Source organism: Cladophialophora psammophila, assembly GCF_000585535.1.
Source record: "Cladophialophora psammophila CBS 110553 chromosome Unknown aczJe-supercont1.3, whole genome shotgun sequence".
Classification (NCBI taxonomy): Eukaryota; Fungi; Ascomycota; class Eurotiomycetes; order Chaetothyriales; family Herpotrichiellaceae; genus Cladophialophora; species Cladophialophora psammophila.
The window spans coordinates 1,984,426-2,011,607 of record NW_006912924.1 but is presented as its reverse complement, the minus strand read 5'-3'; the positions used below and the strand labels follow the sequence as shown (position 1 = coordinate 2,011,607).

Below are 27,182 nucleotides of genomic sequence, written 5' to 3'. Positions count from 1 at the left end.
GAGGAGTAGGAGAGTGTGGTAGGGACTAATCTGAAAGTGAGCGAGGAATTGCACGCGTACTGAACTTCGATTTTCTTTCAGTCTGAGGACTCCTTCGACTGACTTAGGAGACAGCCGTGTTGTCGGCAGGGTGATTCTCGATAACTTCACAAATGCCAGTGGTCCAGGTTTATGGCCAACGCCAACGCACTCGGATGAACCCTCCAGCCTAACAAAGAGGTTATCATGGTAAAATTCCTTTTCAGCAACGACAATTCATATTGCACAGAACCTGTAGGTACTTTCTGGTTTGTCAATTTGAAGGCAACGTGACAGCTTGGCGTGTAAACTCTTCAGATGTTCAATGTCGACGGCAGCTGATAGAATCCGAAACCATCTCAGGATCCTCGATGAAAGTCGGTGCGCCTATGTTAGTCTGGTTCTATCCCAATAACGTTATCGTCCTCCCGTTCGCTCATAACGCAATGCTACTAAGATATATTCCTTGGACTGGGATATTCAAGATTAAGTTATATTTGTCGCTCGCCGGCTGATAGAAGCACGTCGCGGCCACTACGCTCCATCCACCCTCAATGTGACTCCTCTTTCCGATGGAATCATATTATACTGTTCACTGTTATCTCTTCATGCACCAGGATAAGGACCAATTTTGGCAGATATCCTTACTGAATGATTCATGTTTTCATCAAGGGAACCACTGCTTCTTGTTCCAAGTCTCGGTCTCTGGTCCACATCATATCCGCGAATGATAAGCGCTTGTTCCTGTGTCCACAGCGTCCTTCAAGCCAGCACCAGGCAGCAGCTAGCAATGCCACCGCGGCCAAACTGCCGATTCCGAGAATAACACTCAAAGACATGGTTCTCGACATGCCATGTCGCTCTAGTCCCTGAGCAACATATACGAGCATGATGCCCATGACGGGTTCAAGGGAACCATCCATCATCTCCATGGGCTCATGCAAGGAGGTGTTGTAACACGCAACAATAGACCATTCATCTTTCGTAACCGTCTTTGCAGGCGTCTCGCAAGTCTCAATGATGGAGACATGTTCCATCAGCTTCCCGTCATCCTGGTACCGATACCGATCGTACAAAGCATTGAGCCTGCAAACGACCCTTCCATTTTTGGTGAGATCGATATGCGTGCCGCCGTCATGCAAATGGCCTCCGACAAAGGTAATCATTCCTTGGGGGACCCCTTTCAGGATTGGACTGGAATAGTTGAATATTGAATCCCGATAAGCAGGTACGTCTGAGGTTTTGCATCCTCCGACATCCAGCCAGTAAGGGGTGACTGCATAGAAGTCTTGAATGTGGCGGCCTTCAATATATTCGTAAGTTATCGTGAAAACAATATCAGTCTGTGGTTCGGATTGAAGCATGTTCATCAAGTCGACGGAGAGCGCGATTTTGTCTGAACGGCCGATGTAATAACCAGCTTTGACTGTCCTTGAAGAGGGTCAGCCACTTCCTCCGGTTTTAGGTTCAGAAGAAAGCTTGCCCGCTAGCTGATATATCGATCGCCGTCCTTTCATTGCCTGAGGCCGCAAATCTCTGGCCAGACGACCCATCCCAACAAACTGCATCCGTCCGATCTCTGTTCACCATTACCCCATGGTGAAGCCACATGCCTGTGTCGGCATCAGCCTTTCTTCCGTCAGCATGTTCAATGCCCATTTGCAGCCAAGTGACGACACAGTCTCGACATGGTAGTGTGGTCGAGTCCTGGAAATATTGGACCATGCCATTGTTCTCGTTCATTGGCGGTACTGAAACTGGTGGATATTTGATCGTAGCTCTTTGGGCTCCATACTCAAAGAAGGACAATGGAGTATGGAAAGTAGTTGTTGTCTCTAAAGAACGTTTAGAAACTAAGGTGTTGAAGTATTCGAGGCTATATGCTCACCAGACGGAAGCAGCTTTCCACGCCCATGTCCCGCCCCGGCAAACGCTGAAAGGGACAAGAAACTAAGAAAGAGAGTAAGCACTTGGACCATTGCGAATCAGTCAGCTAAGACCAGCTCTGAAATAGACAATGTTCCAGAGACCAAGGCAAGAAGAACTCATCTTTCCCAGACGGACTAGAGAATAAAAGGTAGCAACATCTAGGCAGACGGGAAAAGTGAAACTCAAACACCGAGTTTGATGACGCATCTTGATATACTACGAAAACTCGGCAGAACAACAAGCGTTTTCCGCCGAGCCCGCCTAGGCCCGATACTGTACCATATTGCAAGCACTGAAGATTGTGTCTTTACAACCTGGTAAAATCTGAAGCTTGGCTATTCCGTCTACTTGCCAATTGGTGGCACTGGACTGTTCGATATTTGGATATTGGCTGAAACCTACTCGGTATTGTGGCTGGCCTTGCGAGTTGCTTAGCATGGGTCTAGGTCTGTGGATCATAAGGCTGACCTCTACCGGGTTGGGAAACTGTCGTGCCAGCATGGAGTTTCCCACTTCCCATACGAGATTATTTGGCACCAGGAGAAGGTCTTTGCACTTTGGAGTGCAGAGTTCAACATGTAGTAGTGCGGAGCATATATGATGTCAAGGTCTACGATACAAATTGGGTTCTCACGCTCCGTGGTTGCTTTTGCTTCTTCTTCTTCTTCTTCTTCTTCTTCTTCTCGCCGCTAGCACACCTGTCTCTCCCCTTTTGTCTTTTCATACCTCACCTAGGTCACTCGTCAATGGTAGATCATGCATCTTCGTCGATTGCATTCTGTTTCCTCCCTTTTGATACGAATGGGGTCCTATAGTCAGCAACTCAGTCCTGTCAGAAGTCTAATGAGGAAGACAGGCTCTGTTCCAGTAGCTGCAACTTCAATCAGCCATATCGGGGTGATGGTACATGACAAACGGTTTACTCGCACGTTTCCGTAGCTTGCCGGTCATTACACATCTTGGCCTTGTTAATCCCGAGTCCATTTGTCTCCAAGTCACATGACAATGGGGTCGAGCGACATGTTTACCGTCCACTTTTGGCGCCCCGGCAAGGTCGCGAGCCGTGTCCGAATACGTGCAGGATAATGGCCAGTTACGAGGGCAGCCTCTCAACTGTGGACCATGCCTAGTTTTCCGTTCAGGTCCAGTTCAAATTCATCATCTGGGTGGCTAGGACCATGACTCCATGCATGGAAATACTTCTGCCTGGAGGACCGAGACCGAAGCCATCCGTATATACCTCCTAAGCTGACTCCTTCGGCCTGAGGAATTTGCCATCCGTGTGCGTCACCTTTCTGGCACCTAGATATCTGTATTGAGAATATTGCATCATGTACGGACAGGAGATCAAAGGTATTCAGATCGAAGAGACAGGGTCGAATGGAAAGGCAGAGCTGATATCCGACATTGAAGGCTGTCCACCGTACGAAGCCCCGTCAATTGCAGGCAGCTATGCTTCCCCGGTGATGTAAGTATGGACTTGTTCAACTTTGGGCTTTCTACTCACCTCAATGGCAAGGCATTATCATCCTCCTGCTCCACCAATCAGAGTGATTTGCGCGGCTGAGAACTGTTCGGCTCCGTCTTTCTATCCGGCCCCAACTGCAATCCACGACCTCGGCCATGTCGAAGCACTGGTTGACTGCCCTTACTGTGGCATAAGAGGAAAGACCAAGACAAGTTTGTCGAGCGGAAATATGAACCAGTCGGTATTTTGATCCACGTTCAAGGACTGATGCTGACATTAGTGGCGCAGTGCGTGGGCGGGATGCTTGTTCTTTACCACCATCATATTCACTTTTGCCCCGTACATGTGCAGCAGCCTTAAGAATGTCGAGCATCGCTGCAGAAGCTGTGGAAAAAGGCTCGCGATCTGGCATCGTAGTGGGCATACAGTGCCAAAGTAAAATGAACAATGTCAGCAGTGGAACGAGACTTCTCTGTTGAGCCGGACTCATCGATGGAGGTGCGATCTTGAGTGGTCCGCTTATACCAAATGCACGCCATGTAAATGACACTGTACAGAATAGTCAACGTGAATGAGAGATTCCGCAGACATCATGTCACTATATATTTGAATTGAAGAAGGACTCCCAGTCATGATCTAAGTCAGTCATGAAACCGAAAGATTCGGGCACCGTGCCGAGTTCATCTTGTGCCCAAGCCATGTCCGAATCAAAGCTATATAAGCCTTCATAGGCGATTGTTGGGGACTGGCGATTGCGGTCGCTGTCATGAATATTGCCGGTCGAAGTGTTTGCATGACGGCTTGTATAGCCTGAGGGAATGTTGTGCTGGCCGGATGTCCGTATGCTGTCGGATCTCGAGTGCCGTTCAGAAGTCACGTAGAGCGTCCCAAAGAAAGGTATTGTTATCTTTGATGGGACTGCAGAGCTCAGCGAGTTGTCCAGGTGAGCCAGCACAAGTAGAGTTGCTAGACTTTTATGACATTGGCGAGAGAGATGGTTGATCTTATTTCCAGCCAATTCTTGGAGAACATTCACGGTCTTGTTGATCAGATCGATATCATCCGACGAGAGAGGAGTTCCTCCGTCGCATAATGACCCAACGACCAGTATAACTGAAGCCATAAACCCCACGAAATCGAGTGACTGGCAATCGAAGATGGGGTTGTCATTGACATGCGATCTCAAAGCCAGATAACGCTTCAGCAAGTCCTTTGCAGAATCGATGGCGGTCAGTCTGCTGCTTACATAGAGGTGGGATGTTGGCGTCTTCAAGAGATATGGTAAATGTAGATATGTCCTTGTAAGGAAGTACTGCGCTTGGCAGATGAGCCTTTCTCGCAACTCATTCATGTCGGTCGAGTAAGCATCTACCGGGATGTTGTGGTCCCACCAATTCCTTGTCATTGCGTTAGCGAGGGATGCGAGCTCATCGTCGATGTCCAGAATCTCGGAGAATTTTGGTCCTTTACGACTCTGAACTTGGTCAATCACGCGGCTTGTGAGCAGGCCCAAGCGGATCGCAAAGGGATAAGTCGCGTGCCCAACTTGACTGGTGTCGTCTACATAGGCGACAACGAAGGAATCGTCTGAAATAGCATATGGCAAACCAAGCAGGACGGACAAAAACCGATCGCCGAGATACAGGGTCCACCACGCCGCGCTGCGTCTGGGAGAGTTTGAATAGTTGCGGTGGAGGTTCTGCGATAAGTTAGCAATGCCCACAAAGATCATTCGGAGATGTGAAAGGGCAGACAACCATGATCTGGGCCAAAGAAATACCGTGGCGGTTGCACAGAAAGGCGCGACGAGGTTGACCGACGTCGAGATACACTTTTGCATGGAAGACCGTCAGAAGTAGACCATCTAAGGTGCTCGCAAGTTGATCGTTTGCAAGAACCACATGATCAACAATGGGAAGATACTGCGAAGCTTCGTCTGCATTGTGGCGACCATAAGACGAGACAAGAAATCCGACTTCTATGGGAGTGCCGGTCGCGTAGGTTCGTTCCAGAAATTGCGGGAGGCTTTCGCAAGCGGCATCTGCTCCAAAGGTCTTGATATGCCAGAAGTCCCACCACCTTGTGTCTCCAGAGAAACATCGTCTCAACTCATCGTAGCTGGGTAAAGTAGCTCTGAGTTGGTCGCATATCGCATCTTCACGCGTGGAACCCGATTTCTGAAAGTGGACATTCCGGCCAGCATGGGGATGAAAGTCCTCCATACCCTCGTTCACTTCACTCGTGCTCGCGACTCGTTGGGTGGAGAGAAGCTGTTCAGAGTCAGTAAGGCTTCTCCGTCCACATGAGCAACATGATAACGAATCTCCTTATTTCGTACTTGAGAAGCTTCTAGTGCTGCAACCAGTGGAGCGCGGCGGGTGAGCTCAGCCAGATCATCGTCCGAATTTTCAGCCGTAGCCTCATCTCGGGCAGTAGCGATAGGAGCAGCAGATTGAGCAATATCTTTCTTCTCTCGGGAGAAGGATTCCGCTAATAATTCCAAGTCGGCCACTCTTTCTCTCAAAGTCTTTCTCTCATCACTGGCATCGTCAATCCCGCGTGGCTTTGGCACTATGCACGTAATGCCGCGTGCAAGACACCGGGCGCATTCGCCAGCAGAATCCGGGCCATATGCACAGCGGACTTTTCTGCGCCGACCTATCAACAATTAGACGGAATTCACAATCAGATCTCACGTTGTAGGAGAGACGAGCTCAGCAGGTTTGGTTAGGACGGTTAGATGCTAGCTTCTTACACTCAGAACAAGTCCGAGATCCCTCACGAAATCTCTTTGATATTCTCAAGGCCTTAGAAGTTTGGGACATTTCACGCGAGAGAGAAGCGCGACTTTGTTGAGTGTTGAGAAGACGCACAGCTGGCTGACGAAGCAAAGTGATCTGTGTGCATAGGAGCAGAGCAGGCGAGCAGGGAGCAAAAGTCAAAGGGAAAGTAAGCCGAAGTCGGAGTTTAGGGAGTTAAGCGTTGTCTCAGTCCTCAGACCCGATATCGGGGCTACGCCCTGATTGGCTAGGCTATGAGCTAAAGCGCCGGCCAATCACAAAATTCAAAGAATGTTGCGATAAACGAGTCTGAGGCCCGATACGTGAAAATAGCCTAGATTTCGTTCGAGCCGTTTAAATGACGTTATTAGTAAGCGATTATATAGATAATCTTAGTAATTACGTCGTCTTTTTAAATATTTATCGTGTAACCTTCCTAGATAAATAGCCAAGAGTCTTGGCGACACCTTAATTTTTAAAAGTCTTAAATTTTCTATAGATTATAACTACTTTAATCGATTATATCTCTATCTATATATCTTTAATTAAACTAAAACTTTCTATATATATAGAACTAAAGATTCTCTATTAATCTATACTAACTATAGTAAGTAAATAATTTTTTTCGTAAAGTTATTAAACTTTAAAGATAGAGAATTAAAGCTTAAAAAGTAGTTTTTTCTAAATATCTTAGTAACTATTAAAGATATTAAAAATTTAAATAAGTAGATTTATAAAGAATTAAATTTAGTATAATTTATATATAGAAAGTTTTTTATTTAGACTAATCGTTCGATAGTTATTTAAGAAACGGAGTGAATGTTAATCTAATATATGGGCTCTTCGCGCATCTAAGACCACGAACGCTTTTCTACCCCAAAACCACGTATTGGAGCTCAGACCCTTCTCGCGAAGGCGTTTTGCTCCGCAAAACAGTGGGCCCTGCCCACTTATGGCAACTGAGCCGATGGGTCTGAGAACTGAGACAAAGTTAAGCGCTCTATTTTTGCACATCTCACCAAGCAATCTGAAGTCTCCACCCTCTTATCCTCTCTACTCGGTCCTGCACTTCAAACGATGGCCTAGATGCAAATTAACCATGGTCAGTCACTTGTCGCCTGCCTAGCTGTTCTCAGGTTGACTGCAACAACATACCTTGGGTTCTTCCACACCCTCAAACGCCCCCCACCATAGCTCGAGCTTTGCGGGTTTTGTTGGTCCGACGTGCTTGTCCCGCTGGCCGGATAGAAACGCGTGAGGATAGCCTAGATCTACGGGGACGGCTTCCTCAATTTCTCGGATGTCCTCTGCGGAAAGTTGAATGCTCAAATTGTCGATGTTGGCCTGAAGCTGCTCGACTTTGCGACCTCCAACGATTGGGAACACATAGGGCGCCTGCTAAAGGTTAACAGCTGACTTTATGTCTCGACCTCAACATGGCCTGCTCACCTTCAGTGTGACGTATCTCAAAGCGATACCAAATGTGTTCGTTCCCTTCCTCTTCGCCACTCGCTCCAGAGCTGCAGTGGCACGCTCGTATGGTTCAAGTCCCTTTCCGGAAAGGTCGTATTCTGGTCTTCCTCCTTTTTGAGCCTTCTCGGCCTTGCTTTTGAATTTGCCAGCGCCCATTGCTTCCCAGACCGTGATGGCCATTCCCTCTGCTTGACACATTGGGACTATGTCTCGCTCGATGTCTCGGGCCACAACATTCCACAATCCCTCGTAGACCACAAACGGCGTCAAGCAATGTTGCCGGGCATAGTCATTTGCCTTGACGACTAACCAGGCCGGCCAGTTGGAAATCCCCAGATACAGGACTTTACCCTGTTTGACGACATCATCAAGGGATCGCATCAGCTCCGGAATGCTTGTCACTCCGTCCCAGGCATGCACATAAAGGATGTCGACATAGTCTGTCTTCAATCGCTCCAAGCTCTCTGCCAGCGAGAGACGTAGACTCTTTCTATTGGCGCCGCCAAAATTAGAGGTAACACTTCCCTCCGGCATCTGCTCGGGGAGTTTGTACGGTAACGCGAACTTGGTGCCAATGATCATCTGGTCTCTGACTCCACGATCAGCCATCCAGTCACCAAGCCACTCTTCCGATTGTCCCGCCATGTAGAAGTTTGCAGTGTCGATGAAGTTGCCACCGGCTGTATGGAAGTGATCAAGGATTGCATAGCTCGTCTCCTTGCTGCACTCGCCCACTGTCGAACCCCTATGCTTCAGTTAGCGTGTGCAATGGAGGGATGGGTGATCGATGGGTTCGATCGTTGGTACGAGGTCCGCCTACTGACCATATTTCGCCGAAGCCCATGGCCCCCAGGCAGAGAGGGGAGACAAGGATGGACGCATTGGGACAAAGAAGTCGATGGTGACCGAGCTTGGTCCGTGGCGGTGGTGCGGCTGAGGGGGGCATTATGAGAGCCTTTGTAGAGGATGGAAGAGTAGTCACAGAGGTTGATTGTCAATGCCCTCTCCGCCAGCTAGAAGATGGCGGCTATTTATGCTTCATATTTTCATTACTTCGCGGAACGAAGCGGCCCGAGGCCTCTCGTTGTTGTGAGGGTCGAAGCCCCGAACTTGATTCACGGAATATGATTATTCTCTATTCGTTGCGCCGCATCGCGCTGCCATGGATGAAGATGCGGGCCGTTTTTGTTCCGCTCTCGGGCGCCAAGCAACATGATTTGCTGACGACGAGGCTGACGGGGCAAAAACAAGATGTACGGGTCCATATAGTCCAAGGTCCGTGGCCACTGTGCCCGAGAACCTTTCCAGACTGGAAAAACCAATGGAATGTCCTTGGGATAAACAAAAATCCCTATTTACAACACGGTTTCCTCGTATTTGCCCTCGGCTACGGATGCTTTCCGACCATGGCGCCCACATGGCCAGTGGAGCACAAAGGGGGCCAGATCCAGAAACGTCTACTGGGTAATTTCCACCCTTTTGCTAGGACAAACCTACCAACACTTCTCTTGTTTCCCTTGTCGTCCCTATATTGTACGTGTACGTTCGCTCTCGCAACCCAATAGGCAGGCTGCGCTTTAGTTCCAAGTTCAAAGGAAGAGTTTGGAGCTTCTTGAACTGAGCGCAGTGTCGCCTGTGTCACAGCCTAGGCAACAGGTGATGTTTCTGTTGCCCGCAACCAGAACCAAGCCATATCTACAATTTTTGAGCGCGCGTTGAGACATTGGGCCCAGAACGTGGGACGTGCGAAACCCAGAACTGTGGCGTAGCTGACAATTCCCAAAAGCCATGGTGCCCCTTCTACATCGCGCCCCTTGGGTCCAGCAGACGACGCAAAGTCCAGTCGAAAAGACTATCCGTCCCTCACAAGCAAGCCTCCTGCAGCAACTCGTCTTGCTATCGCTGCCTTGATGTCTAATAATCGACAGACAGAGTTTCGCTTGATATTGCTACGCCTACATGGCACCAAACTGGCATCGGGAGTCCCGACAGGCGAGCAATGGCAATGTATTTCTACAGCTTGGGTATAAAGTTCAGAGATCAGCTACTAAAGGGAAGGATGAATTCTGCCTCTTCTTGTGGTTTCGCTTTTCAATAGTGCAGTTGCATCGACGAAAACTGCAGCAGAGGTGATGGATCAAGCGGCAAACCTGACGAGCGGCACAAGCACAACACTCGCCGCAGTCATTCAGCATTGGCACCACAAGGCAGCACCTCGAAAGGCAGGCGTTGAGCCTCTCCCGGACGAGCCAAAAAGAGCGTACACAGGAACAAGGACCGACACCACCGAATTGCAGCCTTCTACACCAAGCACGCCCGACAAGACATTCTCCGAGCCCCCCTTGCGAGAGTGGCCGCATGAACCAGTCCCAATCACCAATGAACCGGTGGTCGAGCGATGTCTGGACACAGTCGATGTGATACTATGTCTCCTGCCATGCGTCCTCATCATGAAAGCCGGACTCTGCGTCCTTGCCTCTGAAATCGACAAGGCGCATGTGGGACCCTCGATTGACAAGACCAGCCAATTGACCCTCCGCCTGATCGAGTTCAACAACCAGCTCACCACTATTTCCACAATCATTTCCATCGTGATTGTCTCCACTACCGTGCGACGGTACGCCCTGTGGAGGGCGGAAAGGGGCACCACGCTCGGGGAAATCGAGCAACTGCACGCATCCGTCAGCTTGACAGCCACCTTCAAGGCCATCTGGTCACTGCGGCGGTTCACCTTCACTGGCGTGGCATTGATCTTTCTTTGGTCTTGGTACTACGTGGGATCGCAGGCAGCAACAAGAGAGTACTCGTACCGCAACTCAGCTAGCTTTGGCATTCAATCGGTTGCATTTCTCTCCCCATACGCAATATCTCCTTTTCAAGGGGACCAAATTGACATCGACAAGGTTTCGCCCGTCAAACTGACTGACATGAGCGCCCGATATCACCTGTACAGCTCGTTTACGGCGGGGACGCAGAAGACCAATGTGCAAGGGGCCAGAGCGGGACAAGGAGCAGACATCTACGGAGCCACTCTTACTCCGTGGTACGGCCCTGCGCGCGATAGTTCTTCTCTCGAATTCGACCAGAAGGAATGGCTGGAGATCCCGCACATGTCCGACCAGCCCGTCATGTCGTCGATTGGGACATCGTTGTATTGGATGAACCGGACTCAGGGGGCGAACGCCTGGACGCCGCAGAAGATGGTCGGGTCCTTTACCTACGAAGTGTCTAGCTTCCAAGCAAATTGCACGGCGCCCTTTCTCTCCACCAAGCCCAAGCCAAAGGGATCATTGCGCGCGGTATCCACCACGATGAACATGACCACCATGCCTTTGGACCTGAACAAACCCCGCGAATTATATTTCTGGAATTGGGTCAACGACACCCACAGCCTTACCTCGACCTGCGATATGACCAATGTTACAGTTCGGATCGACGCCATCTGCACCGCAGCGACCTGCAAGCCCACGCGGATGAAACAAATCAGCACCTCCCCGCGCACGTTGCTCGATTCCGACGTCTTTGCCACTCCCTTCCTTAACTCCCTTCTCCTGGCGTGCGGGATGCCGCAACACGAAGGCGACTATTCGACGTTCGACAGTGACAACGGCCTCGTTGACCTGAAGAGCGACCTCAATGAAAACAGACTCAACAGTCCATCACTTCTCGAACAGCGGAGTGCCGAAGCTCAATTCCCACTATCGATGTCGGTCACGCGATATGTGAACACGTACTTCACGTCATCCCAGATGCTCAGCTTCGAGAGCAGTTTCCAAGATGATTTAGCAGTCAACGGGTCCATTGCGCCGAAGGACAACTCGGACTTTGGTTTCTTGACCATGGACGGCGCCATATATAACCCCCAATATTCTCTGTCATGGCCGTGGCTGATGATGGACATCCTATCCAACGTTGTCCTTCTCGGCGCGGCAATCTGCGCGCTGTGGCTGAGAAAGCACACCCTCGCACCCGACATCTTTGGGTTCGTGAGCAGCTTGACCAGGGACAACCCGAATTTGCGTTTGCCGGAGGGAGGGAGCACACTTTCGGGCTTTGAGCGCAGTAGAAGGGTGAAGATGGTGAGAGTAAAGATCGCAGATGTGGAGGAGAATTTGAGCGTGGGGAGGGTTGGCTTGACGCAGGTCGACGGTACAGATGTGAAGGATTTAGAAAAAGGGAGGACTTACTACTAATCATGTGCAACCCCTGTGATCTTGAATTTAATATTGACACGGCCTGTTGATCAGATATCATTCCGTCTACTGAGATCCCGACTTGCCTACTGGAACCCATTCCTAAAAGTTATCTAACAATGCTGTTGGGGCGTCGACGGATTGGTTCGCTGGAGGAACTACCCGAACAAAAGACCAGAACATCTAATGTCCTCCAGCTATCGAATCGTAAATCCGCCATCGATTCGGACATCCGCCCCATTAATCATGCCACTCTCGTCTCGACAAAGGAACTCGATAGCACTAGCCACCTCCTCGGGGACCGCAAACCTCCCCGTGGGAATCTGGGCCAAGTGCTTCGCCTTCCTGTCTTCATCTGCCCACGCTTTCGCCGCCAGCGGAGTCCACGTCACTGTCGGCGAGACGGTGTTGGCAGTGATACCCTTGGATGCCCACTCCGACGCCATGCTGCGGGTGAGTCCCAACAGACCGGCCTTGGAGGCGCAGTAGGCACCGTGGCCATCGAGGGCGACGTGGGCAGCCTGTGATGCAATGCTGACGATTCGTCCGGGAGGCGGAGATTCATTGATCTGGGCGGCTCTGGATTGATAGAGGTGGAAGAAAGCATTACTGCAATTGAACGGGCCCAGAAGATTCGGCAGAATATTCTTCATCGCCTCTTCCGCCGAGGTTTCTTCAAAGGGCTGTACCGAGACATAGCCCGCCGCGTTGATCAGTATACTTGGGAAGGCCTTAAACGCCAAAGGATCGGCAAGTTTTCCGTCCTTGCCCAAGACCTCTTTAACAGAGGCCTCCGAGGTAATGTCGCATTCAAACGTCCATACCCTTTCGGGCTTCTCAGAACCAAACACCCGCTTCACCGTGTCGATCACACGGTCTCGTTCAAATGGAGCGTATAAAAGGACCACAGCCGCTCCAAGCGCATGAAGACGAGAGGCAACTGAGGAACCGAGTCCGCCTATACATAGGTGATTAGGTCATCGGATTGATCGGGGAAGTAGAAACGATATCGTCCTGAGTGGAAAGTAAACTCACCGATTCCGCCGGCTATTATGGCCAGACGTGCTTCATATGTCAATGCCATGTTTCGAAGAAGTTGAGCAAGATATAAACAAGGGGCTAAAATTATCCTTGGAGGCATTATATATTCAATCCCCGGGAAAGCCCCGGGTTAGTAGTCCGTATGGACCAAGTGGTGTAACTCCACGACCCCGCACAGGAGGGCTCCATAACATGCTACAAAAGTAGTACTCCATCCAGTGATATAACTGGTAGTCTGTGCCAGTCAGTACTGGTGCTATTTATGGTTACGCATCCTAAGTACCTAGATACTCCAGCTTTTCAGAGCTGTGGCCTCTGACTAGCGACCAGAGACCAAGCGAGCTAGAAAGTATTCTCGACTTTGTATTGTTTCCACCGCATCACGGAAGACTGCGTGATAGCATCAAGTCGATATTAAAAATAACCAGTTGATCTCGTGTCATTAGATCCGGTGCCAAAATATATACCTAATAGCTGCAGCTTTCAGTCTCGGTGCACCCTGGGAATATTACGCTACTTCCATCTCATGGACAAACTCCTTTATGAGGTCGCTATGAAACGTCTCAACGGCAGCAAAACAGTCTCTCAGAAGACTCCCGTCATCACTAACCCCTCGACCACGAAATCTCGATCGCTGAAACTACCATGAGTTCTCAACTTTGCGATGTGAAATTCGTTTGTACCCCGTTCATATCTTCACGGCCCTCTGGAAGCCATTGTGCCCTTGGAGTAAGACTAGCTTTGTAATCGGCGATCGTGGGTGGAACTTCCCCTCTTTGAAAGCCCTTCAACAGGTTGTCTTTGCAAAGCTGGCTAGGTTAGCGTCGACACTCCCCTACCCACGTCACAGTCCCAAGAGTGCTGAATCGGTCAGGGAAGATATAGACATAGGCACATCCGTCCGCGGGCCCAAATCAAAAACCGAATGGATTTTGTGCAGCTACAGTCTTGTCAGTATTCCTGTCCTCAAATGTAATCCCTGAAATGAAAACTTACTCGCATTGGCAAGGTTTGCTCTTCTTCCCGTTGGCTGAGGGGTCAACTTCTTGGCTTCAGGAACGCCAAATTTCACGGGAGGAGCGGGACCCGTCTTTTGCGGCTGCAAAGGTGCGATGGAGGGAAGTTGAGGAAGAGTTGGCATCGGTGGCACTGGTGGCGTTTGGAAGTTCCCGAATCCATTCTGCTGCGGCGCTTGTCCAAAGCCGGTGGGTTGTGGTTGCAGTGGCTGCTGAAAGGCCGTTTGCTGAGGTTGAAGCGGTGCCGGCTGAGGGAACCCTGCCTGTGATTGGAGATTTTGACCAAACCCGTTGATCTGCGGCTGTGGGGGAGGAGACATAAACCCTGTCCTTTGTGGTTGGAGTGCTGGTGGGAGAACCGTGTTGATGCCGCCCGGTGGCGGGCTTTGTTGAAATGGTATTCCTGTCGGTTGGGGCTGGAAAGGTGGTCGAGGATCTGCAAAAGGACTTCCGGCTGCATTCCCATTAATATACGGCTGCTGTTGGAACTGGCCAAATTGCTGCGACTGTTGGAAACCTGTAGGTTGTGGAGCCAATCCAAATTGTCCAATACCTTGATTTGGTTGAATGAAACCGGTAGCCTGAGGCTGCAACTGCAACTGTTGAAATTGCTGCTGCAGCCGTTGTTGCGAGAGATCGTTCAAGCTTTGCCCAGGAGAAGCTTGCAGAGCAGATGCCCGTGGAATACCTGTCAGTTGTGGTTGCAATGGTTGCAGTCCGAACTGGTTTTGTTGAGGATTTTGAGGAGCGGAAGTCGGGCGAGGGGGAGGCGGGAGCAATCCAGCACCGGTAAAGCTTTGCTGTGGTGCTAATGGTCGCTGTCGGGGGATGTTTAACTGTTGCTGCGATTGGAAGGCAGTCACCTGAGGCTGCAGTTGTGCGGGTTGTTGGTTTAGTTGCGAGAAAAAAGCAGGATTGGCACCGATCTGTTGGGGTTGCTGAACAGGAGGCGATAGTACAGGTGCGGGGGCAGGCTGCGGTTGAGGCTGTGGTGGTGGTGGCTGTTGAACCGGCGCAGGAGCAGGGGCTGGAGTAGGCTGAAGAGGAGCCGGTAGCGGTCCATCGAGCAGGGAAGATAAATCCTTCGTTGCTCCCGTAGGAGGCCTGGGCCCTGGTGGTGGAGTGGCAACAGCAGGAGCAGCAGTAGGTTGTGAGGCGGCGGGAGGGTGAGTAGGTGCCTTGACTGTCCAAGCATCATCGTCAAAACCACTCTTGACGGGCTCCCTCGGAGGCGCCTGAGTAAGAGGTGTGGGCCTGGCATCCGAGGGTGGCCTCTTCTCTTCCTCTTTCGGTGTGAAGGCATCCGCGTCGACAATATCGCTTGTTGACCGAGCCGTCTCTGGCCTGCCTCTGCGTGTGTTGTTATGCAAAGTTCCACCTGGACCCGAGAATAGGCCGCCCTGTGCTGATTCCCCGTTGATCCCGTTCGTCGTCGGAGCTCGTGTTCGCGCAAATTTCTGATCTAAAAACTTCATGACTTTCAGTATATCGCCCTCCTTGAAACCCAAGGTCCGCAGAGTTTCAGGTGTGATATCGGGAAGGACACTTTCATCCATCGAGTCCCGGATCATGGCCTGAGCATATCGGTCGCATTGATGAGGGCCAACACCCGCCTCGAGGAAGAAATCAAACCAATCATATTCGGGTATTTTCGGTTGTTCCGTCGCCCTGGCGTCAACGCTGGCTCCGCTCCGAGTGTTAGAGTGTTCTTGATTTCGATGTTTCATCTTGATCAAATCAGCCACTGGAATGTGCTCCTCGATCGGTTCGTTTGTTACCTGCTCAACATAGTCAAGGTCTTCAGGTGACATCTTCGTTACGGGAACGGCGATCTTGACACCATTGACCTTGTGCAAATGGATCTTGCCACCGGTAACTCCCAAGAACTCTGCTTCAACCTTAAACGTCCCTGAGTGGTCGGTCCAGGTCCTTACTTTGGCAGGATCTGGCTTCGACCGACCCCCTTCCCGCCCATCTCTCTCTCTCCGGCCCCGCCGGCGAGGTCGTTCATCGGCGAGGCTACTGCCGCGTTGAGGAATTTCACTGCGAGATCTCGCGAGCTCCGCATCCTGACGGGCTTTTTCAGCTTTAGCCGCCTCTCTTGCCAGACGTTCTTCCTCAAGTCGATTCTGGTCTATCACAGACAAACCAGCATTGGCGCCAGAGCGCGAAGGTGGCTCTATCGTTGTAAACCCGGTAACCTCAATGTAGCTGCTGGGCACGACGCCTTCTTTGCCGTTCTTCAGGCGCCTTACATTCCACCATTCTTCAGATTTAGTGTCATCGAGTATGATGACCTCGTCTCCGACGCCGACTGTTACTTCATCGTCGCCTTGAGCCATGAAATCGTAGAGAACCTTTCCCTTCTTGTGGGTGCCGCCACTGCTGGCAGCGGTGATGACTTCCCGAAGACCTTCGGCCCGCTGAGCACCCGCAATTTCTCCCAGCGCAGACACGATCTCTTCTGCCGTGTCCCTTGCACCAGCGTGCAGATCTAGACTTTTGCTTGGCCTGACCAGCTCAATGAAGACGTGTTTCCCCTCGATAGAATAGTGCGTCATCTTATCTGCAGTCCATTCTTGTGATGGCCCATCTCTTGACCTTTCGGGAGCGAGCATGATCGTACCCGTTGCAATATTGATGCCTAACGTTGTCGGCATTTTTCTCCTTCTCCCCATGGCTGAAACCATTTCACTAATATTGTACAGGTGAAAACCGCCAGGCGATCGGAACGCAGCCTCCTCATCTTCCGGCTGTGGGATGGCGCGATTGTAAGGAGGAGAAGGAAGTGGGCCTTGAGATGGTTCGTGCGATGTAGATGTAGGTCGTCGCGGGAGGGCCGGCGCAGGCTCTTCTTCGTCCGAGGCATCTGGAGTGAACTGTTGACGCGGGATCGCAGGTGGCGGAGAAGATATTGGTCGAGCAGCTGTCGGGGAAGTGGGAGCTCCTCCTCCCAAGACGCGTGCCAGATTCGCGGCAGGACTATGCACTGATCTAGCCGGAGAGATCGGACTTGCGGGGGCCTCTGGCTCAGCTATCGGTGGGTTGGAATATGCTCTTGATCGTACAGAGGGGGACCGTAGAGGAGGAGCAGGAGCAGCAGGAGCAGCAGCGGCGGCGGCGGCGGCGGCTGTGCTTGAGATCTCGATATAGTTGGCGGGCGCAAAACCAAAATCATCACCGATCCCAACCAGGGTCCAATCGGGATCGGAGGTATCGTAGACGTTCAGTATAGCGTCCTCCGCGAAAGAGACTTCCTCGTCTGTCTGTCGAGAGTAGTCATAGAGTGCTTTGGCGGTATGGGCAGGCTTTGCATCTTCGACATAGTTGTTCGGAATCAAGCCTTCAGGTTCGTCATCATCGTCTCCAGCAGCTTTCTTCTTCGCCTTCCACCAGTCATCCTCGGTGCTCTTTTCGAGGATATATAACAGTTCCCCCTCCTTGATCTCTAGCTCGCCAGTGCTCTGCGGGTGGTAGTCGTAGATGGCGGTACATATCGCGACGAAGCCCATAATGGGGGACTGAGGCGGGATCGATGGGCAGAGAGCAGCAGCAGTGGTCAAATAAATTGTGTGGAGGTAAATGCCATCAATGTGAAGTCGGGCGACTCGGAGAGAATGGGAGGGAAATGAGGTAGCGCAATTTGGGGGTTTCACCTCGACGGCTAAGCGAACAGTAAGATGGCCTGCTAGCGGGCGAGGGTAAGTGAGAGTGAGGACGAGGGTGAAGGTGACGCGGTCGAGGTCGAGGGTTTCTTGACGTGTGGCGGGCTCCCAGTTCTGGAGGTCGACAATGTACAGGGTCTATCACGCTCACAAAGACAAACAGAGGGACGTGCGGATGGATGAACACGATAAAAAGTAAGTGAGTTGGTTGGAGTGCTCCAGGTTCTCTCGCCGTTTGATCCAGTTCCAGGAACCTCTCCGGCGTAACTGGATGCCAAGAAGGGGCCTGCGTTTCCCGTCACCACCGTTTGGTGCCATCTTTCCAACATCCACCGCCACCCGCACCAAAAAAATGCTTACATCAACATGCATGAAGAAAGAGCTCTGCAGGTTGATACGACTACCGTACTTAGAAGGACCACAGGGACCCGGGTTCCATGTACTCCGTACCTCTCAAGTCACATTGGAAATAGAGTGCGTTTTGTATTTCGTCCTTGGGACATAACGGCGGCTTAAATCTCTCTAGCATATTCTTCCTGACTGCCTGCTGCTTCATCGTTCTCTTGCGATGGAGGCTTGCCTTCCTCCTGCTCGTTGTCCTCTTCGTCGTCATCCGTGGCCACCACACCTCTGAGTTGAATGTGCCCATTGACATCGTCCAGCCTCTCAATCTTCCAATCCTTTGAGCCGGCCAACTTCTGCAGCTCCTTGCGAAACGCATCAACATCCTCTGGGCTCAGATCAAGTTTCTCAAGCTCCGTCTTGGACATGCCAGATATCTCCCCTTTTCTCTGCATGATAACCGTTTCGGCTTTTTCATCTTTGGTCAGGACAATGCGCCCTCTCTCGAGTCTCTTGCCCTCGCGACCTACGAGTTTCATGGCACCCACCTCCACGTTGCCCAGCACGATCTGCTGAGGTTGCCCTTGACCCAGTGCCTGCCGAGAGCTCTCCTCATCATGACGCGCTTCCCACGCTAGTACATCGTCTTCTAAGATGATCTCTCGGCAAGTAATGGGATGAGCTCGACTCTCTTTTGGCGGCTGAAAGGCGACATCGTTGCAAAGTCGCGGCGTGTAAATGATCATGAGGTAGGCGCAAGTGGCAGTCTCCTTGATCCAGCCAATCCGGTCGGTTAGTTGCGGGTTGCAGTGGAATTGCACCTCGATCCTGCGGTCATTACCCGTGAGGTCACAGGGTGTCCCTCCTTCCAGCCGCTGCACCAGGTAGTTGGTCTCGGCTTTTGACTTGACTTCAGTAGAGAGCGCCTTGTCAGTACCGGACTGTAGTCTTGAATCCTCCGGTTTCTGAGGTTTAAATTTGCCTAAGACGTAGCTAGGCGTAGTGGGGTCTTCCTGCGGTGGCCATATCCTTCCATTGGTGCCTGGTGGGAGAGCGTGAAATTGGGTTACCTGGGAGTTGTAGCAGAATGAATAGGTCCACCATCCTGTAGAGTAGTATAGGCATTGATTCGAGGCCATGCCCTGTAGCAACTGCGACGCCCTTGCAACGGCCTTGTCCAAGTCATTCTCACGATCTGCCGCGGACGGTTCTGGAGTAGTCCGATTGTCAACCGCCTCTTTCACTTCCGGGATAAAGCACAGATGGGGATATCCATGGAGAAATAGGCGTTCATAAGAGCCCAGCTGCATTGAGTCTTCTGCTATGGAGCCATCTTTCGCCTCCGGGTTGATGCTCGTGGAGACATCCTTCAGATATGCCTGCACTGACTGTGGATCACCAGCTGTTCCTTGCCTCGGCCGCCGGTCCAGCAGGTCTGTGGCATCTGTGTCGAGTATGTATGATTTTGGGAATTCAATGCTATACTGTAGCGTCGTCAGCGTTGAAACAACACACCGGGAGACAGCATGTACCTGAGGAAATGCGAACAGGTCGTCGTTGACGCTGAAGGCAGTTTCGCTCGCCCGACAGAGACATAGCGCGAAAGCAAGCACTAAGCAAGCCCGGTGATCAAGAGGACTCCTCATCGCGACACAAGCTGCTCAATTACATGGCTGGCATGAGGCAGCAGAGCTGGTTCAAGTCGCGTGTAAAACAACACGTCGCAAAAACCGCCCACCGCGTTAAGTTAAAGATGAAGGTGACATGCGCCAAGTGATCCTGCATTCTAGAATTAAGCAAGGGTCTTAACTATTTGTTTTCATTTGATGTCAACACTCTTCTGTCTGATTCCTCGTAACTTATTCCTTCTTTCCACATTAACCATCTATCATATCTCTCACGAAGATGGCTGAGGAAGCCTCGTCGACCTTCTCCCTCGCTGGCAAGGGCCTCAAAATCGACACCAAAGAAGATCTCGAGAAGCACATTGACCTCCTCACATCGTCCTCCGCGGTCACCCACATCGATCTTTCTGGAAATACGTTGGGCGTTTCTGCATGCGCCGCCCTCGCACCTATCTTGGCCTCGAAACCGACTCTCCAGAGCGCCGATCTACACGACATCTTCACCTCCCGTCTCCTCGACGAAATCCCACCAGCATTATCCTCTCTTCTCAATGCCTTCCTCGAATGCCCCAACCTTCACACAATAGATCTAAGCGATAATGCGTTCGGTCTCAACACGAAAGATCCTCTCGTAGATTTCCTATCGAAACACATCCCGCTAAAGCACCTAGTCTTGAATAATAATGGCATGGGTCCCCTGGCGGGTACTGCCATTGCCGAAGCTCTCATTACGCTTGCGGAGAGGAAGGAGGCAGCTAGAAGAGAAGGGAAGGATGTACCACACCTGGAAAGTATCGTGTGTGGCCGTAACAGGTTGGAGAACGGAAGTATGCCCGCCTGGGCAAAGGCATACGAGGCACACAGAATCGGAATTAAAAGCGTGAAAATGACGCAAAATGGTATTCGACCCGAGGGTATCTCCCACTTAATCTCGTCTGGTCTGTCAAAATGCGAAAATCTTGAGGTTCTGGACATGCAAGACAACACATTCACCTTGAAAGGCGCACATGCCCTGGCAAAAGCACTGAGTGGTTGGTCGAATCTCAAGGAACTCGGTGTCGGCGATGACCTACTGGGTGCTCGCGGCGCAATCAAAGTTTTCGAGTCTTTCTCTGGAGGAGGTAACGAAAGGGTGGAAATTCTCAGGTTGCAGTACAACGATATCACTCCAGCTGGGGTGAAGACCCTCCTAAGAGCTGCAAAACATGATTTACCCAGATTACGACGAGTGGAGCTGAACGGGAACAAGTTTGAGGAAGAGGATCCTTCGATTGAAGAGTTAGCCGTGCTGTTAAGCGACAGAAAAGATGAGCTTGGGAAGGGGGAGGATCCAGAAGACCATTGGGGACTGGACGACTTAGATGAATTAGAAGGAGAGGAAGAAGAGGAAGAGGAAGAAGAGGCGGAAGAGGAAGAGGAGGAAGAGGAAGAGGATGAACTAGCAGAGAGAGTCCTCAAAGAGGCCGAGGAGGCCGAGGAGGAGGAGGTAGCGGAGGAAAAAGATAAAGAAGTCGATGAATTGGCCAAGGCGCTGGAGAAGACGCATGTGTGAACGATGATCGCGGGCGGAATGCATGGTCAAGACATCAAGAATCCCTTTTTTGGCGAACAGAGCATAGCACAGAACGATACCCCAATAGACACAAGTCACAAGCTTGAACAAGCTGGGCATTTCCCGTCCACCCTAGTGCACCTAATTTACTGGAATGCACACCACTCTTTCTATTCGACGCATTATCTGCAAAGTTGTCCCTCGTTGACGGGTCCAATTCTGCAATGCTAGAGGCCGCCTGTTCGGAGTCTGGTAATGGTTCAATGTTGATCTCAAAGACTCAACTCCGCACTGAAGGTGCTCTACTTGTGAGCGGGTACATTTTCGACCTCGTGGCGCAACGCACGTATCGGTCAGCTACTCATATTTCAAGCAGCCATATCGGCCTTCATGGCGGGTAGGTGATATTCCCCCAACGAATGGTTTATACCGGCAGCTGGATTCCCTTAGAGCCCAAACTGTTACAAGCAAATATCCTGGATTTGCGCCCAGTTCGACAAATTGGCGGCCTGGTGAGTCTTCAACAGTTGCCGGTTGGGGCGAAACAAGTTATTGAAGTGTCAGGAACAGGCGAAAATTCCAAGGAATCGGAGACCGCGACGTCCAGGTCTTATAGGTCGCAAGATCTAGCTGGCATAGATCCGCAGCAAGCGATCCTCTGCACCGTCAAGAATGCTCCAATGATCCAAAACCTCTAGGTTTTCTGCCTCCGCCTGGAACATCTTATGAGGCTCCTGGCCAGGACCGAACGGATTGGCATTTGCACCCGGGTTCATTTGCGCCATCTGCTGGGCCATCTGGCTGGCTGCGTTCTCATTGCCGAGAATGAAGATAAACACGCTTTGAAGGCCAAAGAGGCACAGAAAGTACCACGACAAACTGGACACCCATCTGACATCCAAGTCTCGGGTCATGACGCCAGACTGCAACATGGATTTGAATCGAATAGTGAGTGGGAAAGGCAGCTTGAGAATGACGAAGCCGGCGAAGAAGGCGTTGATCCAGGACATGATCAGAGTCTGAGGGATCATCATGGCCATGTTTCCTTTCATCATTCCCATCATACCCTCCATGGCTGCAGGATCGGACATGGGGTTTGCTGCACCTTGATCCTTGGAATCTGGTCCACCTTTCAAAAATGTCCCTTTGTGGTAACCATCGATAAGGTATTCTTTTCGGCGGGTAAATGAAGATGTCGTCACCGCGGCAGCAGCGTTGTTCCGCAGGTTGATACCCCGGAGAAGCGCTTGTCGTTCACGAGACTCAGAAAGACTGTTCGGAGGCTTTGGCGGAGTGTGTAGTAGAACCGAGGCATAGTGTCGGAGGACCCCAGTCAATATCATCACGATGGTGATGGGCAGCAGGATCCAATAGCTTTTGAAGCAGGTCAGTAAAGAGCAAACGTCGTGTTTGGCGAAACAACTCACAACAGGGCAGGATCCCGGTGGATCATCTGCTCCACGCCTTCGACAGCCATCTTATCTCTGGCCGCAATCCTACCGAGAACAGTGGTACAGACCCCCTTGACGTAGGATGGTGATGGTAACGTACTTCGTCCTCGATATCAATGACGGTCGTGATAGAAACATTCGCCATCCGCTTCGGGAAACTTGCCTGATTCTTCTACAGCTGGCGATGTGGGCCTTTCCCGCACAAGACGTGTATATTTTGACTTCACAGGTTTCCATCACCATACTCGGTATTCCCCCAGGAGACATCCACCACTAAAAGAACAGATTGATGAGATTAGCAGAAGCGCCCTGCATGGTGTCAATATGTGGTTGTTCACCGATGTGTTCTGACGCAACAACACGAGAAAAATAGTAGGTGGCCAGATTGACATTCTGGGCTTTCAGGATGAGCACGATGTATTTCATGAAGATGTTTTTGTTTGCCTCTCCTCATGGACGTGGCGCCTTCTCTAGACGCGAGGCAGGCCTGCTATGCGCATGAAAACGAATGCCTCCACAATCGCTAACTCTTCCTACCGTTCGTTTGCCAATGACACGTTCGTCATGCTCCAACCCATTCCTCAGCCTCGTCGACAACCACTTATTCCGCCAATTCACAGTCGGTGCACACCTTCCTCACCGCCAACTCTTTGTACTTCGCAACCTTGATTAGTTGCGTGGGGCATTTTGGCTTTTCCACCCAGGTGATGGCCCAGAGACGATTGCATTTCGGATGGTTGGCGCAGATGTACAAAATAATGCCTTCCAGTTTGTAGTCATCGTCGGTCTGCTTCTCGTTGATCGATGATAGGGTAGCAGCCGCGTTTGCAGGAGGTTCGTCGACGATTTGGACGTCGTTGCGGAGGGGAAAGAGAGTCCTACCATGAACGGGGAGATGTGGTGAGCGGGCGAGAACTTTGGGGGTCATCATCGTGACAGATGCTGGAGACATCTATTTAAGGACAGCGAAGTTCCTAAGGGGAGAGTTTGGCGGTAGAAGTGATATGGGTTACTTTCTTGCTTGATAGGAGAAGATGCTGAATGTGGAAAAGAGTGTGAAGAAGAAGAGAAGCAGAGGATTTGTGCGCAAAAATCTTTCGTGGACAGTGAAGGAGTCGCCAAAAGGAGGCGCAATGTCTTTCAGCTCGTCACTTGTTCGCGGTATTCGTTTGGTAGACGCCAGTGGCTGGAAAGGCTGTATTTTGATACCGTGACGGCCTCCATATGCAAGAAGCCTTGCTTAACCCTTTGTCCAAAGAGCGCGACAGCCGACCTTCAGCCTTCGAATATTCCAACTGGCCCTAACAAGAAGATCCTCTTATGGCCGAACAAGTTCAGTGTCCACATGTGCATCCCTATGCTCGATCGCAGCAGAGCCAAAGTGGTTGATGACACTCCATTCCTCATTCGCATCGCTTTCCTCAATCAAATTCCACGACAAGTCCTGTGCCAAAGTCTCGTCTACTCTTTCATTAACATCGCCCAGGGGAACATCCTCGAATCCAGTAGTATACATCATCTTACTCTTGTCTCCACTCATCTCTTTCTTTGATGTCTCAAATGGGCCCCATTGCTGCTTTGTATCCTGCTTCACCCTACGCCGTGCCCCTTCTTCCACAGAACCCTTCTTCAACAACGCCTCTCGACACAGACGACAGAGTCTTGGGATAGCTGTCTCCTTGTATGAGTTCAAATCGAAGGGCATCTTGCGTCTCTTCCGCGGTTGTGGGCTCCACTGGATTGCCCAGAGAAAGCCACAGTCCTCGTTGCAGCAATAGTAGTATTCAATGCCATGAGCCGGGTTGACGTTAATGTTTGATGGGGGTTGTCCAAGCAAGGTAACGTGCAGTCGTGATTGACCAATCATTTGACCAACAAGTACTTTTTGGTCGTCTTGGGTCGAAGGGGAATAGGGCGGCGCCATGGTGACGGGCGAGAAAGTCTTAAAAACTGCCTGGATGAAAAAGGCTGGGTTCGTACGCTCGGCTGCGCAGTTAATCGTGACCTTTGACCGTTCTAGTGTCCAGAGCAAGATGGATCTGTGACAAGAGATGATCTTACACTCCAAAACTGTGTCATTGACCGTGGTGGGAATCAACAACAGCGTGTTTGCGAAGGTCTCTTGAGCTGCTGGCTGAATGAGATAGAAAGTGACATTCAGGAGCAAACAAGGGCGGTAAGAAGAAGGAGAGTCCAAAGTTCAGAGGACCTGTTTAGGTCTTGTCAAAAGAATGGTTCCGAAATTTTCTTCAAAGGCTGTCCCTGGGTCACAAACTGCCCGACCAATTTTTGTCTCGGCGTTGGTGACTGGTCTATGTCTGCCCGTCCCCAACGTCCGAATAGGCAATTATCCATGAAAGACCAAACGATATAACAAGGGATATGACCATCTCCCGATGTGGCAACGACCAAAGTCCGGACAAAGTTTTGATCTCTGGGATTGTATGCTCAATATTATCGTTCAACCTTTTTGGCTTCCCACTCTTGGCTAGAACAAGCGCGTTCGGAAAGCCGGGTTCCAGGTATCTCAAACCCCGTCCCGGTGGCTCGAAAGGCTTGGATGTGTTGACCTGCCATCAGAATTTTCGTGAGAGTCGCCTCAGGCTCATTCGCATAGACTACCCGTTCGTTGTCAGCCGAACCAATGATTGCCATTATGTCTTCCTTCGTGCAACGAGAAGTTCGGTAATACCAGCAAGAACGTGGAGATCGAGATTCACTGCTCTGCTTCAAACGCGCAGAGCAGAGGTGTAGCCACCTTCAGAAGACCATCTTGTGTCAACAAGCTTGGTACGACATTACGCGAAATCCTCACTTGTGGTGACTCAGCTCCCATGCGTGCAGTCAGATCGATGAATGTCGAGATCTGTTATTAGTCAGATGGCATGGTTGTTTCAAAGGCAAGATATTCTCGGTGACATTTCTCGAGCATGCTCCCAATGAATGATGAGCAAGACAGGCTCTCTAGTTCACATTGCGCGAAGTCAGTCCCAGTCACAGGATGTCTGCAAGGCCAACAGCTCCCCACCGAGCGCATCGGCAGCAAACATTACCGAGAATTCCCGTTGCGGGTTTGCGTCACTCTGATCGAGCGTGACAACGTCGAACGCCACCGAGGTCAACCTCGAGGTCGCGAGTCGCTTTTCAAATTCAGCAAAGTTTACCCCTTCTGAGGCTCACTTTTCTTCTCTTCATCAGATATCTCAACATAAATAAGAGAATAACAAATCAACAAGAAAAGCCTCGAAGTGGTCAACACAAGAAACCTTGGAACGCCTTCTAGAGACGAAAGCTCAATCCTCAGCAGCAAAAACGAGTATTATTATATCCACAGGGCAAATGTCGACTTTGGCATTCCTTTCAACTTTGGCCATGGCGACTATAAAAACCCGGATCCACCAACCTCAGGGGGGCGTAGACCGAGATCCACAAAATAAGTCAGCATCTCGGTTGTAAAGATCGAAATCCGGACCGAGAAGTTCAGTCATTGATGAGCCAACAATTTAATCAGGAGATAATGTAGAGCCACCGTATTTAAGATGCCAACAACCGTGACCAATGTAGGCTACGAGCTGTGAACAACAATTCAGCTCGGTATCAGTACCTCTGGAGGTTATGTGTTGCCGGTTGACTTTCTCAGAGGTAATGAGAGGTCGCGCTGAGACATCCCAAATCCTTGTGAGCTCGGTTGAGACTGGCTGAAAAGCTTTGTGGAGGTTTTGTAGCGGTAGCCATTAGATCGGAAGTGGAGCCGGAGGAGCTAGCTAACACAGCATAAGCATTAACCGAACAGGACATTCAACTCAACTCCATGGATTCTTAATGGAGGCTTTCCAAAGTTAGAGGTGTACATTGTGTGAATGTCACGCAGCATAGTGAGCGGTGGACTCCGTAAGGGCGAAAGATGCCAGTAAATGGGACAGACTAGGCTCAAGGGTTTGGGCGTCATCGCTTTGCAGCACCAGGAACCCATCCTCCAGGAGCCCAATCTGCTCCCGGATTTGACCCCGTGACACTCGATTGTCTCTGCTGATGTCCGCTACTCTGGATGGTGTTGCTCATCTCTTTTAGCTGAGGTGGCTGACCTGGAGATTGTTCGGCATGAGCTTCGCCTTGTCGAGGATCAGCCGACAACAGGGCATTGATGACTGTTGGCTTTGGCTTCTCGATGTATCTTGCCTTTGCAGCCCATCTTTCATCGGCCAGTCTGGCATTGATCTTGAGTTGAGCCTGTCTCTGCACATCGGCAGCTTGTTCTTGCATTGTTGGAGGATCATTGCGTGTCTGGCGAAGCCATTGATGCCATTGAGGTGAGATCTGGACATCTGAAAGGGAGGAGAGAGTGGCTCGTCTTTGAGTCTTCACCATACGCCGCCATCGATTATGGTTGAGGGCATCTTTAAACTCCCAAAAGGTGTTGCCGTAGAGATCTTGTCCTGTTTTATGTCAGCCCGCTTCCATTCACTCCAGCCTTCAGCTCCTTCAAACTGCACGGACCAACTAGAAATCTCTTCCTCCATGGTAGGCGAAGCATCTTCCATCGCAGCCAAAGGTCTCGAATTCCTCCCATCTTGATGGCTGTGTGTCAACTGCGAGTGTAGAAGGTAGCTTGAGTTGAACTAGGGACAC

General features: G+C 50.8%; 11 protein-coding genes across 11 annotated transcripts; 2 read left to right on the top strand and 9 right to left on the bottom strand.

Annotated features, from left to right (window-relative positions):
• Nucleotides 1–674: 674 nt before the first annotated feature.
• Nucleotides 675–1,382, bottom strand: A1O5_02912 (uncharacterized protein; the record flags this gene model as incomplete). The annotated part of the gene is made up of 1 exon (XM_007743525.1): nucleotides 675–1,382. One exon carries the CDS (start codon nucleotides 1,380–1,382, stop codon nucleotides 675–677), a length of 708 nt encoding a protein of 235 aa, XP_007741715.1.
• A 2,631-nt stretch (nucleotides 1,383–4,013) lies between these two features.
• Nucleotides 4,014–6,240, bottom strand: A1O5_02911 (uncharacterized protein; the record flags this gene model as incomplete). The annotated part of the gene is made up of 4 exons (XM_007743524.1): nucleotides 4,014–5,114; nucleotides 5,170–5,685; nucleotides 5,754–6,073; nucleotides 6,171–6,240. 4 exons carry the CDS (start codon nucleotides 6,238–6,240, stop codon nucleotides 4,014–4,016), a joined length of 2,007 nt encoding a protein of 668 aa, XP_007741714.1.
• A 1,025-nt stretch (nucleotides 6,241–7,265) lies between these two features.
• On the bottom strand, nucleotides 7,266–8,614 carry A1O5_02910 (uncharacterized protein; the record flags this gene model as incomplete). Its single annotated transcript, XM_007743523.1, has 4 exons — nucleotides 7,266–7,277; nucleotides 7,351–7,590; nucleotides 7,645–8,418; nucleotides 8,489–8,614. The coding sequence occupies 4 exons, from the start codon at nucleotides 8,612–8,614 to the stop codon at nucleotides 7,266–7,268; spliced, it is 1,152 nt and encodes a 383-aa protein (XP_007741713.1).
• Nucleotides 8,615–9,800: 1,186 nt separating this feature from the next.
• On the top strand, nucleotides 9,801–11,861 carry A1O5_02909 (uncharacterized protein; the record flags this gene model as incomplete). The annotated part of the gene is made up of 1 exon (XM_007743522.1): nucleotides 9,801–11,861. The coding sequence occupies one exon, from the start codon at nucleotides 9,801–9,803 to the stop codon at nucleotides 11,859–11,861; it is 2,061 nt and encodes a 686-aa protein (XP_007741712.1).
• Nucleotides 11,862–12,058: 197 nt separating this feature from the next.
• On the bottom strand, nucleotides 12,059–12,945 carry A1O5_02908 (uncharacterized protein; the record flags this gene model as incomplete). Its single annotated transcript, XM_007743521.1, has 2 exons — nucleotides 12,059–12,819; nucleotides 12,897–12,945. The coding sequence occupies 2 exons, from the start codon at nucleotides 12,943–12,945 to the stop codon at nucleotides 12,059–12,061; spliced, it is 810 nt and encodes a 269-aa protein (XP_007741711.1).
• An 871-nt stretch (nucleotides 12,946–13,816) lies between these two features.
• On the bottom strand, nucleotides 13,817–17,430 carry A1O5_02907 (uncharacterized protein; the record flags this gene model as incomplete). The annotated part of the gene is made up of 2 exons (XM_007743520.1): nucleotides 13,817–13,842; nucleotides 13,899–17,430. The coding sequence occupies 2 exons, from the start codon at nucleotides 17,428–17,430 to the stop codon at nucleotides 13,817–13,819; spliced, it is 3,558 nt and encodes a 1,185-aa protein (XP_007741710.1).
• A 665-nt stretch (nucleotides 17,431–18,095) lies between these two features.
• On the bottom strand, nucleotides 18,096–19,571 carry A1O5_02906 (uncharacterized protein; the record flags this gene model as incomplete). The annotated part of the gene is made up of 2 exons (XM_007743519.1): nucleotides 18,096–19,409; nucleotides 19,458–19,571. The coding sequence occupies 2 exons, from the start codon at nucleotides 19,569–19,571 to the stop codon at nucleotides 18,096–18,098; spliced, it is 1,428 nt and encodes a 475-aa protein (XP_007741709.1).
• A 259-nt stretch (nucleotides 19,572–19,830) lies between these two features.
• Nucleotides 19,831–21,102, top strand: A1O5_02905 (uncharacterized protein; the record flags this gene model as incomplete). The annotated part of the gene is made up of 1 exon (XM_007743518.1): nucleotides 19,831–21,102. The coding sequence occupies one exon, from the start codon at nucleotides 19,831–19,833 to the stop codon at nucleotides 21,100–21,102; it is 1,272 nt and encodes a 423-aa protein (XP_007741708.1).
• A 626-nt stretch (nucleotides 21,103–21,728) lies between these two features.
• Nucleotides 21,729–22,579, bottom strand: A1O5_02904 (uncharacterized protein; the record flags this gene model as incomplete). Its single annotated transcript, XM_007743517.1, has 2 exons — nucleotides 21,729–22,476; nucleotides 22,530–22,579. The coding sequence occupies 2 exons, from the start codon at nucleotides 22,577–22,579 to the stop codon at nucleotides 21,729–21,731; spliced, it is 798 nt and encodes a 265-aa protein (XP_007741707.1).
• A 1,292-nt stretch (nucleotides 22,580–23,871) lies between these two features.
• A1O5_02903 (uncharacterized protein) lies at nucleotides 23,872–24,477 on the bottom strand (the record flags this gene model as incomplete). The annotated part of the gene is made up of 1 exon (XM_007743516.1): nucleotides 23,872–24,477. One exon carries the CDS (start codon nucleotides 24,475–24,477, stop codon nucleotides 23,872–23,874), a length of 606 nt encoding a protein of 201 aa, XP_007741706.1.
• Nucleotides 24,478–26,498: 2,021 nt separating this feature from the next.
• Nucleotides 26,499–27,123, bottom strand: A1O5_02902 (uncharacterized protein; the record flags this gene model as incomplete). The annotated part of the gene is made up of 2 exons (XM_007743515.1): nucleotides 26,499–26,989; nucleotides 27,051–27,123. 2 exons carry the CDS (start codon nucleotides 27,121–27,123, stop codon nucleotides 26,499–26,501), a joined length of 564 nt encoding a protein of 187 aa, XP_007741705.1.
• Nucleotides 27,124–27,182: the final 59 nt, after the last annotated feature.